At 35.1% G+C, this 13,266-nt stretch overlaps 1 protein-coding gene across 1 annotated transcript; it reads left to right on the top strand.

Moving 5' to 3' along the window:
* The first annotated feature begins 3,088 nt into the window (after positions 1–3,088).
* Positions 3,089–6,302, top strand: LOC137410165 (sacsin-like). The gene is made up of 3 exons (XM_068095752.1): positions 3,089–3,226; positions 5,088–5,268; positions 5,400–6,302. The coding sequence occupies exons 1-3, from the start codon at positions 3,212–3,214 to the stop codon at positions 5,576–5,578; spliced, it is 375 nt and encodes a 124-aa protein (XP_067951853.1). The 5' UTR covers positions 3,089–3,211; the 3' UTR covers positions 5,579–6,302.
* The last annotated feature ends 6,964 nt before the right edge of the window (positions 6,303–13,266 follow it).

The following is a 13,266-nucleotide window of genomic DNA, read 5'->3' as shown; positions in this document are numbered from 1 at the left end:
CTTCATTATTGGTAACGTGTATAAAGTCTGTTATTCTCCATTAGTGGTGAAGTGTATAAAGTCTGTTATTCTCCATCATTGGTGAAGTGTATAAAGTCTTTTATTCTCCATTATTGGTGAAGTGTATGAAGTCTGTTATTATACATTATTGGTGAAGTTTATAAAGTCTGTTATTCCCCATTATTGGTGACGTGTATAAAGTTTGTTATTCTCCATTATTGGTGACATGTATAAAGTCTGTTATTCTCCATTGTTGGTGACATGTATAAAGTATGTTATTCTTCATTATTGGTGACGTGTATAAAGTATGTTATTCTCCATTGTTAGTGATGTGTATAAAGTCTGTTATTCTCCATTATTTGTGACGTGTATAAAGTCTGTTAATCTCCATTATTGGTGAAGTGTATAAAGTCTGTTATTCTTCATTATTGGTGAAGTGTATAAAGTCTGTTAATCTCCATCATTGGTGAAGTGTATAAAGTCTTTTATTCTCCATTATTGGTGAAGTGTATGAAGTCTGTTATTATCCATTATTGGTGAAGTTTATAAAGTCTGTTATTCTCCATTATTGGTGACGTGTATAACGTCTGTTACTCTCCATTATTGGTGAAGTGTATAAAGTAATTTATTCTCCATTATTCGTGACATGTATAAAGTCTGTTATTCTCTATTACTGGTGTTGTGTATAAGGTCTGTTATTCTCCATTGTATGTGACGTGTATAAAGTCTGTTATTCTCCATTATTGGTGACATGTATAAAGTCTGTTATTCTCCATTGTTGGTGACGTGTATAAAGTATGTTATTCTCCATTGTTGGTGTCGTGTATAAAGTCTGTTATTCTCCATTATATGTGACGTGTATAAAGTCTGTTATTCTCCATTCTTGGTGAATTGTATAAAGTCTGTTATTCTTCATTATTGGTGAAGTGTATAAAGTCTGTTATTCTCCATCATTGGTGAAGTTTATAAAGTCTGTTATTCTCCATTGTTGATGACGTGTATAAAGTCTGTTATTCTCCATTATATGTGGCCTGTATAAAGTCTGTTATTCTCCATTATTGGTGACATGCATAAAGTCTGTTATTCTCCATTGTTGGTGACGTGTATAAAGTATGTTATTCTCCATTGTTGGTGACGTGTATAAAGTCTGTTATTCTCCATTATATGTGACGTGTATAAAGTCTGTTATTCTCCATTCTTGGTGAATTGTATAAAGTCTGTTATTCTTCATTATTGGTGACATGTATAAAGTCTGTTATTTTCCATTATTGGTGACGTGTATAACTTCTGTTATTCTCCATTATTGGTGAAGTGTATAAAGTCTGTTATTCTCCATTATTGGTGACGTGTATAAATTCTGTTATTTTTCATTATTGGTAACATGTATAAAGTCTGTTATTCTCCATTAGTGGTGAAGTGTATAAAGTATGTTATTCTCCATCATTGGTGAAGTGTATAAAGTATTTTATTCTCCATTATTGGTGAAGTGTATGAAGTCTGTTATTATCCATTATTGGTGAAGTTTATAAAGTATGTTATGTTCCATTATTGGTGACGTGTATAACGTTTGTTATTCTCCATTATTGGTGAAGTGTATAAAGTCTTTTATTCTCCATTAATCGTGACGTGTATAAAGTCTGTTATTCTCTATTACTGGTGTTGTGTATAAGGTCTGTTATTCTCCATTATATGTGACGTGTATAAAGTCTGTTATTCTCCATTATTGGTGACATGTTTAAAGTCTGTTATTCTCCATTGTTGGTGACATGTATAAAGTCTGTTATTCTCCATTATTGGTGACGTGTATAAAGTATGTTATTCTCCATTGTTGGTGACGTGTATAAAGTCTGTTATCCTCCATTATTCGTGAAGTGTATAAAGTCTGTTATTCTTCATTATTGGTGAAGTGTATAAAGCCTGTTAATCTCCATCATTGGTGAAGTGTATAAAGTCTTTTATTCTCCATTGTTGGTGACATGTATAAAGTCTGTTATTCTCCATTATTGGTGACGTGTATAAAGTATGTTATTCTCCATTGTTGGTGACGTGTATAAAGTCTGTTATTCTCCATTATTGGTGAAGTGTATAAAGTCTGTTATTCTTCTTTATTGGTGAAGTTTATAAAGTCTGTTAATCTCCATCATTGGTGAAGTGTATCAAGTCTTTTATTCTCCATTATTGGTGAAGTGTATGAAGTCTGTTATTATCCATTATTGGTGATGTTTATAAATTCTGTTATTCTCCATTATTGGTGACGTGTATAACGTCTGTTATTCTCCATTATTGGTGAAGTGTATAAAGTCGTTTATTCTCCATTATTCATGACGTGTATAAAGTCTGTTATTCTCTATTACTGGTGTTGTGTATAAGGTCTGTTATTCTCCATTATTGGTGACATGTATAAAGTCTGTTATTCTCCATTGTTGGTGACATGTATAAAGTCTGTTATTCTCCATTATTGGTGACGTGTATAAAGTATGTTATTCTCCATCGTTGGTGACGTGTATAAAGTCTGTTATTCTCCATTATACGTAACGTGTATAAAGTCTGTTATTCTCCATTATTGGTGAAGTGTATAAAGTCTGTTATTCTTCATTATTGGTGATGTGTATCAAGTCTGTTATTCTCCACCATTGGTGAAGTGTATAGAGTCTTTAATTCTCCATTATTGGTGAAGTGTATGAAGTCTGTTATTATCCATTGTTGGTGAAGTTTATAAAGTCGGTTATTCTCCATTATTGGTGACGTGTACAACGACTGTTATTCTCCATTATTGGTGAAGTGTATAAAGTCTTTTATTCTCCATTATTCGTGACGTGTATAAAGTCTGTTATTCTCCATTACTGGTGTTGTGTATAAAATCTGTTGTTCTCCATTATATCTGACGTGTATAAAGTCTGTTATTCTCCATCATTGGTGAAGTGTATAAAGTCTTTTATTAAACCTTTATTACTAGTAGTTAGTAACACAAGAGTTCTGTTATATTTTTTTCAGGTAGTAAACTGATGAGCTGCTGTACACTGTTGCACTATGGAACTGTCACATTTTCCTGTTTTCTTTAGTGCTCGCCGAGGAGGAATGTCAGTTATACGTAAACTTTCATGCCAAGTTCTATACCTGCACCATCTACAGTTATCGCCACCCGATAGATGGTGACAGTTTTGAAGGCAGTTCTGATCAGCAAGAGTATAAATTCACGAATTGCGAAATAATGATTCAGCTTGAGGTACGTTCCTAGAGTTCTTCCATTTTTCCTGACTAAAGGTAATTTTAATTTTGTGTGTAAACATTAAAAAATGACTAGCATCGATAGAAACCTATGAATTTTCTCTATTGTTCTATGGTATTTGATCAGTTGTAAAGTTCTATGATATCTGATATATTATAAGGTTCAATAGTATCTGATCTATTGTAAGGTTCTATGGTATTTGATGGGTCAAAAGACTGTATTTCCGCACAAGAAAATTTCTGCATGAATGTCTAACAATAATTCATATCATGTGAACAACCTTGCTAGAGTTGCCTGCCCGCGGACTAGCAACTCAAACAACAAGCTTCACAAGATTCTTTTCATGATTTGAACTTGTCTAATATGTATTATCCCCTTGGTTACCAATCAGTTTTATGGAGTTTTCTTACAGTGGCATTCGGACATATCCATAAAAAATCAGATTTTAAACAAGGAATTAAATGCCAAGTGGGTACCAGCTTTATTTCTAGCAAAATAAAGAAATATAAATAAAAACATTAACTAATGGTTTAAGTAAAAAAAATTTATACATTTGGCTAACACCAAACCCTGAGATAAAATGCAAGATGAAAAATAAATTCTAGTAGATTAATAGCTTTTTAGATTGCCATTCAAAGTTTATTTTTGGAAAGATACATTTACCAGCTGCTTAATAATAAACTCAGAGTTAGTAAGTGCCTCTCGTAGTTGAAGTGAATGGATTATGTTACGGAAGGATAAGAATGTTTGTAAGCTAAGAAAGAATTTGTCTTGATGCTGATAGCTTATAGAAGATTTTAGCTTCTCAAGTGTTGCGTTCCGTTGCTCTGCAACTTGAGTGTTGATAGTTTTTAGATGGTCGTATGCATTTATATTATATCCACCACAGCATCCTGAAATCAGAATTAGTCAAGCATGATCAGCAATACAGATGCGTCTCTCAATGACGCAAATATTGTAATATAGCAAAAAATGTAATATAACAATATTACCAAATACTGTTATACTATTTATGATGACTATATTTATACGCCGCTTACCAGTATGGTTGTGCCAGTGAAATCTATATACCAGAAACTTTGTCTCTCTGAAAAAGGCCGGATTTCGATTGAGAGCATACCTGGGTAATGCACAAGCATTGTTGTAGATGACAATCTTAGGTGCTAAAAATAAAAGAAATGTTCAAAACATGGCATTGCTTCATTATGAAAAAGTTGAATATCAATATAAAAAGACAACATGCAGGTGTATACTAATGTTAGATGTTTTGAACCATATTCTTGATATATATTACTGAATTTAAACTGTCGAAAGAGTTAGGGAAAGCAAATTAAAAAGATACTATGGAATCTTCAGTTGATTTACCTGCAAAGAGGTGTTCTGAATATATTTCTCCATTCCAATTATCTACAAGTGCATTGCAGACAATTGCCTGGCTCATTGCATATTTATTAGACCTCGTCTGCTCGCCGTAGGAGCAGCTCCATTACCTGGCTATTTTTTTTGTCAATAAAGATTTTGTGTAAAAACAATTAAATATAGAAGTGAAGGCGTTTAAACGTATTTAACAGTTTAAACAGGCTTTAGGTTTCTAAGATAGCGCTATTGGCAGGTGGAGTTGGCAGGTGAAGACAGTGTGTATCCTATTGTTGTTAGCTGTTACTGTTATTGTTATTAATATTAGCTATTATTGTGTATCCAGGATACTAACATAGCATATTTTTGGTACTACCATAGTGCATTCAAGTTACCATCAAACAATGTATAACATACTCTTAAATAATATTTATAAAATGTTACCAGAAAATATATAGATATGTGAATATGTAGAATGTACTGAATGAATCGTGTGTTGCAGATGAGGTACCAGCAGAGCATAGAGGTATGTCATTTTCTCGGACTGTCCGACAGAGTGCTCGACCGATCTGTTCACTGGCTGGTCATTTTTTCAATGGGCGATTGGGACGCCTTAGAGATTGCTCTCAGATATGAAGGTTTAGCGCCAGTAGGAGGAATGGCTGTCCCTCTTGACCAGAAGTGTGGGTTTTTATATTCACTTGTGTTTTAATGGTCTTACTTTCTTCTTTTTAGCTGAGGAAGCTGGTCAAGAATGTTATGTAGAACAAGATCTTTTTATATCTATTGATCCTTTATTGTTGTATTTTCATAGATATGAGACAAGATGTACTCCAGCCTCGAGTTATGAAAGAAACCGAGTCGGATGGCTATGCAGGCAAAGTTTTCTGCTACCTTCCACTGCCTATGAAAAGTCGTCTTCCTGTGCACATTAACATCGCGAGCAAGTCTTGTATTGATAAGGCTTATTGTAGCTTCTGCGTCGACGAGTGATGTGCAGATAAATCCATTGATCTTCACATCTATTGTGGCTCTTCTACAATCTTTTCTTGAGGCTTTGGTAACACCATTAACCTGTTCAGGTTATCTTCGCGAAGTTTGTATATCGTATGACTGCGAAAAGTAATAATTCCATGCCCTCAAGCATTCACGCTTTTCGTCAGTTGCTCCTGGTCGTGAGTATTTGGGTACGTAGGGTTTATATGATGGTGGTGCACTGCTTAAGTCTTCTAATGATAATTCGATTTCTAAGTTTTCCGGTGGTGCGGATGGATCATCATCGGACTATTTTTCAGATTCGTCTTCTCGTTCGGGCATGTCAGTTAGTTCCAGTGCCGTCTCCACATGTAAAGCGTTTACCGTTGCACTCTTCCTTGCTCTGTACACAAAGCATCCTTTTGTGATTCCTCCGATGACTGTTGATAAAACCATTAATGTAAGAATGATGTTGCAAGCGAACGTCCAGAGCTCATAACCTGAGGTTACGTGTCCTCCAAATAGAAAGCTGAATAGTGAAGGGCCAAATAGTTTCTCTCTGCTCTCTACGGTGTTGTAATGTAGGGTGTTATGGCGGTTCGTGACGATTCCCATAGCCTTTAGTACTCTTTTCTGTCTGTCTAAGGTAGATAGGATTTCATTTAGTTCTCCGTAATCGTCTGTGTTTGACCATCTTAACATATGTGCTCTGCTAAATATTGTTTCTTGTATTTGTAGGGGCTGGCTGCAGATGTTGATGTACGGAATGCTCAAGTCGGTGGCTTCCTTAATTGGCGAAATCGTCCCGTTCGGAAATTATTCAGAGATGTTACCTTCCAGCATCATCAATGTGCCTCTTTTGTCTTGCAATTGACTGTATAGGTGTCTGGGTGTATCACATTGTCTTTTGGATTGAAATATTCTATTTTTTCTGTACCGGCTGTTTTGATCATCATCGGAATAAATTCTGTGCAATTATTCTCTTCCATTGGCAGTATTTCGTATTGACTGTAGTTAAGTATAGTACAAGGGTAAACTTGGAGGAAACCCGGACCTGTTGTAGCAATAACATTTGGGTTTTCCAGTAAATATCTTGCGCTGAGTGTCGCGTGTTCTCCTATTAGCATGGTAACTATCTGTAAAATCTCAGCTAGATTGTAGGGTAGTTTTTGAGTCATCTTAGTTTGCTGGTAGGCAAGTGACTGTAGCATTTTATTGAAGAAGGCAGCGTTTTGACCCACTGCTGATACTCTTGCCTTTATCGTATCGTTAATTGTGACATTCGTCAATGGTGTGAGAAATTTCACTATAATGCCTTGGTCCGAAAGCGAAACATTAGAGTTGTTACAGCCTTTATGTGAATTCAGTCTCGAGTTATAAAATGTCAGAGCTAAATCTTGTTTATTGGAGACAAAATGTGCGTCGAAAAATTATTCTTTTTCGTTGAACCATGGCGGGTATTCACATGTTTCGACTATGTCCAGGTCCCACATAAGCATTGATCTGTCGTTTAATTCACAAGAGCCGTTGTTGTAATTGCAGTGACTGACGTCTCCGGTTGTACTTTAAAATTTGTCAGATCCGTGTCTCTTGTATAGGTAAGTTGCCACATAACTGCATTGCTTAGCGCTGAAGGTTTTCTGTTGGCAGCACCATACATACATGGCGTTGGTTGGTTCATTCGTAATATACATTCCATCTCCTCTATGTAAAAATCCAGCTTAGCACTTCTTATGTATTACCATGTCAGTGCATTCTTCTAAGGTTACTTTCTGGGTTCTGCTTGAGGTTGTCCTAGTCTTAATGTCTCTGAAAAATTAAATTTGTGTCGTGACATGTGCGGTGAACTTTGTGCACCGGTAGGCGATAGTCTTTTGCTTGATCATATTCTTCTTGTAGGTAGTAACGTTAAATTTCTGGGGTGCCATGTCTGATTGTTTGCTGGTGTCCGTTGAGCATTCGTATTCTTGTTCTACTCAAAATGTTTGTGGAGAATCATTTTCTCCTGTGCCGCAAATCATGGGGTTGTTTGGTTGTCCTTTTGATGCTGTCGCCCCGGTAATGCGTAAGGCTAAGCATAGAAGGCTAAATTGGAAGTAGCTGGCAATGTTGAATAGGCCGAGCCGTCCTCCGGTGAATCTTATGCGTTTAGGTCGTCGGTCTACTATTTAGATCTAATGTGGCATTTATGTTTGCAACCACAACTTTGACCTTCACAAAAGACATGTGTAGATAAAACGTTCATAGTGGAATCACTGCAATGAAAACTCGGTGAATATTTATATTTTGCTGAGAAATCATTAGCTGTCAATATATTGAAAAAGGGAGGCAACTCTATTATTGAATGCAACCAGAGTATAGTCTAAGAAGAGACAACTCTATTACTTAGCGCATGCATTTGATTCACTTTCTGTGAACTCAATGTTCATCTGAGGTCGATAGAGAATCGGGTTTTAAGATGAAACGGTCCTAATGCTTAAACTATAAATGGGACCTCTTATTCAACTCACAGTGAAAATAAATCAAGGGAAGATAATTCTTTTGCTCAATACACCCAGGTCCTTGTGTTCATGTGAAATCACAATTTTTACTATTGAATACAGTATTGACTCTATAAGATTCTGATGTATATTAAGGCTACAAGCTAACTTCAAATCATTTTATTTTACGTTGTTAAAGTTTTTTGAATTATTTAGTTGAAGTGCCTCAGAACTGTCTGCTTCGATAGCATTCATTGGACTGCCTTATATATATACTTCCCTTTATGTAGGTTCACTTACACAGTTGTATAAGCATACGACATACTGACTTATATAAAATTTATTAGCTCAACATTCTGGCAAATTTGATCTGTTGGAAAACTAGGGTAAACTACATGTATGTTCACATGATGAATAGATGAGCTCTGCTTCACTTGAAAACTGTTTTGTCGAATGATATTAAAACTTCATCGGTTTTTCTAGCTAGTGGTTTATACATCTGTAGGTTTATTGTCTATACGGTTTGTATTATGTTTGAGGTACAATTCCTTATTAAAATCGGTCGGATCATGATATTCCACGATTATAGGCTGCAATGTCAAGTTTTATGGTAATCCATCATGTTAAAAGTATCCATGAAGTTACGGGTAGTCATGATGTTTTATTAAAGTGTTTTTGGTTAGAATACCTTTTCATAAAACGTTTTTACCTGTCCACCAGAACAGACACACACACACACACAGCTAAAGTTCTACTGACTGTGGTCTTTTATACCGTAAAACAACTCCATATATACGGTCTACTAAAACTGTTTGCCCTGATTGTACTATTTTTATACGTGTCGAAAGCATTCCTGCATGTCAATGATAGGGTGAAAACAATGGAAATCTGCAGTGTGTTTTGCAGCTAGTCCCTATTGTATCAGACTCAAACCACTCCAATCGGAGATGTCCTGTTGTTATACAGAGAACTAACAATAAAATTGAAAATGTTAGGCAAACTGAAAATCTTCAAATTGGCTGTATTGAAAAAAAATTTCTTTGTTGTCAAATTTTGTGGTAATCTGCTAGTTGAAAACATTTTGTGAAAAAATGGTACATCACAAATTCTAATTGATCGTTAATTAAGCAATATCAGTTGACTGCTATAATAATTACATAACTAGGACAATTCTAACTTTCGAACATGTATGCATTATATATACATCTAGCTACTTTTACTTTATTTTATCACCAAATTCAATGCTTTAAAAAAGTATATCATAATAATCATCACGCAAGTGATATTATTTATTAACAAGCAGTATTGCTATTGTCGGACAAAAAATTGATGAAAAACTTTGCAATTAGGCTATCTCAGCATTTGGATAGTTTCTTTACAGAAGTTTTCCTCCCTTTATTTTAATAAACAACCTATACATACAGGTTTTTGCTTTAACCTTATAAAAATATTTTGATATCATAATCTTATTAGTAATCTGGCTGAGTTTTGTAATGGTTAGTTTAACATATATCTATGCAGTATCAGAAATTACAATTCTATTGAAAAGGCAACTCTAAATACAAACATGCAGTCGGACATATTTGTATGTCTGACGGCATTCTCTGTCTTGTCACAAGCATCTCATCTACAACTTGTTCCATATGTGCAAACACATTATCAATTGATGGGTCAAAAGACTGTATTTCCGCACTAGAAAATTGCTGCATGGATGTCTAACATTAGTTCAAATCATGTGAACCTTGCTGGAGTTGCCTGCCCACAAAGAGTTTCCTAAAGATGGAAACTGGCGGTTTTGTATTGAATTCCACCAATCGAATTCCGTCACAGAACAAGACTGTCATCCATTGCCGCGAATAGATGAAAGTCTTGATGCATTGGCCGGGAGTAAGATATACAATTATCAAACCGAAGGGTTATATTCAGGGCATTTAGTTTGCAAAAGGACTAATCATAGTTTCTAAACGACGCAGCGATCTTCACGAACGCTGACGGAAAGACCGCTCAGGCATTGGATAAACAATTGGCCGGAGACAGCGTAACTGAAACGATGTTTCGATAAAAGCAAAAAGGCCTATGTATAAAGGTCGGTGCTATCTATAAAAATAGACTTTCGGACAAATTGGCTAGTGGTCGTGCATTAACCCTTTGTGACGACACCAGTGTTCGTTCTAATCGCAGCACGTTAAAAGGGCAACAAAGGCAAATGTCTTTAGATAGGTTTATCTTAAAACGGCCGGCTAGTCGTGAAAGTGAAACAAAGGAAAAACTAGCTAACTAGCGAGAAACCTCAAACTATAAACGCCGAAGAAATTTCAATTACGAAAAATGAAAGTTTGCTTTTAGGTTTGCTTTTAAGTTTGTCTTTTAAGACTTTGATAAAACCCAAATTTATCAAAGTCAACTGTTGTAACAAAGAATAACACGTATATCGCCCTCTCTGGCAAATGCTAGCGTTAGCTGCTACTGTATGTATTTAATTTTACATTTTAATTAATCACATTTCCTCTTGCCTTGTTTTTTTATTTGTTACTTTTTGAAAGCATGTGGTAAGTTAGGACAATAACCAACATGTTTTTTCTGTTACAATATCTTGTTTTGAGTGTTTTATTTGCATTTTTAAAGTATAGAAACCAATTATTACATATTTAATTGTTCTATATGTAAATAGATTGCACCAACATGCGAGTAAATTGACATACGAGCTCAGTCTCGGAACGCATTAAGCGCGTATGTCGAAGTATGACTGCACCTCAAATTGAAAACTAGCTGCTAGACAGAGTTAGTAAACATAGCCAAGTTCCAAATTTTTTCAAATCGCCGCTGGGGCTTTGAAATACATGTAAGCCCATTGCTAATGCATCACACGTCTTTGCCAAATTTTTCAACCTTGTCGCAAGTTATTCGGAATTTGGCATGGCATCATCATTGAAAAAATCTCTTGCAGTTCTATACGTTGAAAAAACTCATAACTTACCACCACAAATTGTTGGTTCACTAAAGGCTTTCACATCGATGAACATTCATGAAAATCTCTGAATGCGGCAAAAAGTAAATTTCATACAAACATAAATTTCTCAGCTAAATATAAACCTAAACAAGTGGTATACGCATGTGAAGGTCTTACTCTATTGCTAACTGCTTTCACGGATTAATTTATTTGCGAATGTGTTCATCCGCGAATAATTTAGTCCGCGAATATGCTTGAAAAGACCATTTTCGCGAAATTCAATTCCACGAATAATTTCATCCTGTAGGGTAAAATATAGTTTTATATTCCTAGTAGAGACTGGAGCGAGGCACTAACCAATGCATCAACTATTGATATATTAACAATGAGTCACTGTTTGACTTCCAGCAGTTTAAGAATGGCTAGGAAAAGGTGTGACGGCGTGATGGCATGCCACCTGTTCATTAACCAGTTCTAAGGCTACTGATACTCGAGAGATGCCATCGAGAATGATAACATTTATTATGAGATGAATGGCTATTATTAATGCTCAAATCATTATAGATCGAGAGGGAGCTAGTTTTGTCCAAGTATTATCTTTGTATGTTATATATCCATATGTTGACAAAATAGATAACATCACTAAATTATATAAATGCAATTATATTACTGCAATTTGAAAGCTCGATGCTTTCAACAAAATATTATCTTGTACGGTATGCATTCATAAATTGACAAGCAAAAGGTCGATACAGTGGGTGATTGACCAAAATATAGATGACCTCGCTAGATCATGAAAATGCAATTAGATTGCCAGTTAGAAAGATCAACCCTATCAACAAATATTATCTTCATACTGTATAGATTCATGAGTTGATTGATAAAAAGTCAATATATTATATGATCAATAAAATATAGCCATGGGTTGACCTCAGTAGATTATGTGGACTGATTTTGATTGATGAAACTCGAGGAATGCTCATGGAAGAACTATCGATGAAAGATCGACCCACAAAAGACACGTGTAGATAACCTGTTCATAGTGGAATCACTGCAATGAAAACTCGGTGAATATTCATATTTTGCTGAGAAATCATTAGCTGTCAATATATTGAATAAAGAGAGGCAACTCTATTATTGAATGCAACCAGAGTATAGTCTAAGAAGAGACAACTCTATTACTTAGCACATGCATTTGATTCACTTTCTGGGAACTCAATGTTCATCTGAGGTCGATAGAGAATCGGGCTATAAGATAAAACGGTCCTAATGCTTAAACTATAAATGGGACCTCTTATTCAACTCACAGTGAAAATAAATCAAGGGGAGATAATTCTTTTGCTCAATACACCCAGGGCCTTGTGTTCATGTGGAATCACAATTTTTACTATTGAATACAGTATTGACTCTATAAGATTCTGATGCATATTAAGGCTACAAGCTAACTTCAAATCATTTTATTTTACCTTGTTAAAGTTTTTTGAATTATTTAGTTGAAGTGCCTCAGAACCATCTGCTTCGATAGCATTCATTGGACTGCTTTATATATATACTTCACTTTATACATGTTCACTTACACAGTTGTATAAGCATACGACATACTGACTTATATGAAATTTATTAGCTCAACATTCTTGCAAATTTGATCTGTTGGAAAACTAGGATAAACTATGTTCACATGGTGAATAGATGAGCTCTGGTTCACTTGAAAACTGTTTTGTCGAATGATATTAAAACTTCATCGGTTTTCCTAGCTAGTGGTTTATACATCTGTAGGTTTATTGTCTATACGGTTTGTATTATGTTTGAGGTACAATTCCTTATTAAAATCGGTCGGATCATGATATTCCACGATTATAGGCTGCAATGTCAAGTTTTATGGTAATCCGTCATGTTAAAAGTATTCATGAAGTTACGGGTAGTCATGATGTTTTATTAAAGTGTTTTTGGTTAGAATACCTTTTCATAAAACGTTTTTACCTGTCCACCAGAACAGACACACACACACACAGCTAAAGTTCTACTGACAGTGGTCTTTTATACCGTAAAACAACTCCATATATACGGTCTACTAAAACTGTTTGCCCTGATTGTACTATTTTTATACGTGTCGAAAACATTCCTGCATGTCAATGATAGGGTGAAAACAATGGAAATCTGCAGTGTGTTTTGCAGCTAGTCCCTATTGTATCAGACTCAAACCACTCCAATCGGAGATGTCCTGTTGTTATACAGAGAACTAACAATAAAATTGAAAATGTTAGGCAAACTGAAAA

The sequence above is a fragment of the Watersipora subatra genome, unplaced genomic scaffold (genome assembly GCF_963576615.1).
Source record: "Watersipora subatra unplaced genomic scaffold, tzWatSuba1.1 SCAFFOLD_33, whole genome shotgun sequence".
NCBI lineage: Eukaryota > Metazoa > Bryozoa > Gymnolaemata > Cheilostomatida > Watersiporidae > Watersipora > Watersipora subatra.
This window is presented reverse-complemented; position numbering and strand designations above follow the sequence as displayed.

Excerpts from the sequence above, each read along its gene's own strand:
- LOC137410165 (XM_068095752.1), top strand. Across the intron at positions 5,269-5,399 it reads TGTCCCTCTTGACCAGAAGT|ATATGAGACAAGATGTACTC; the intron begins GTGGGTTTTTAT and ends GTATTTTCATAG.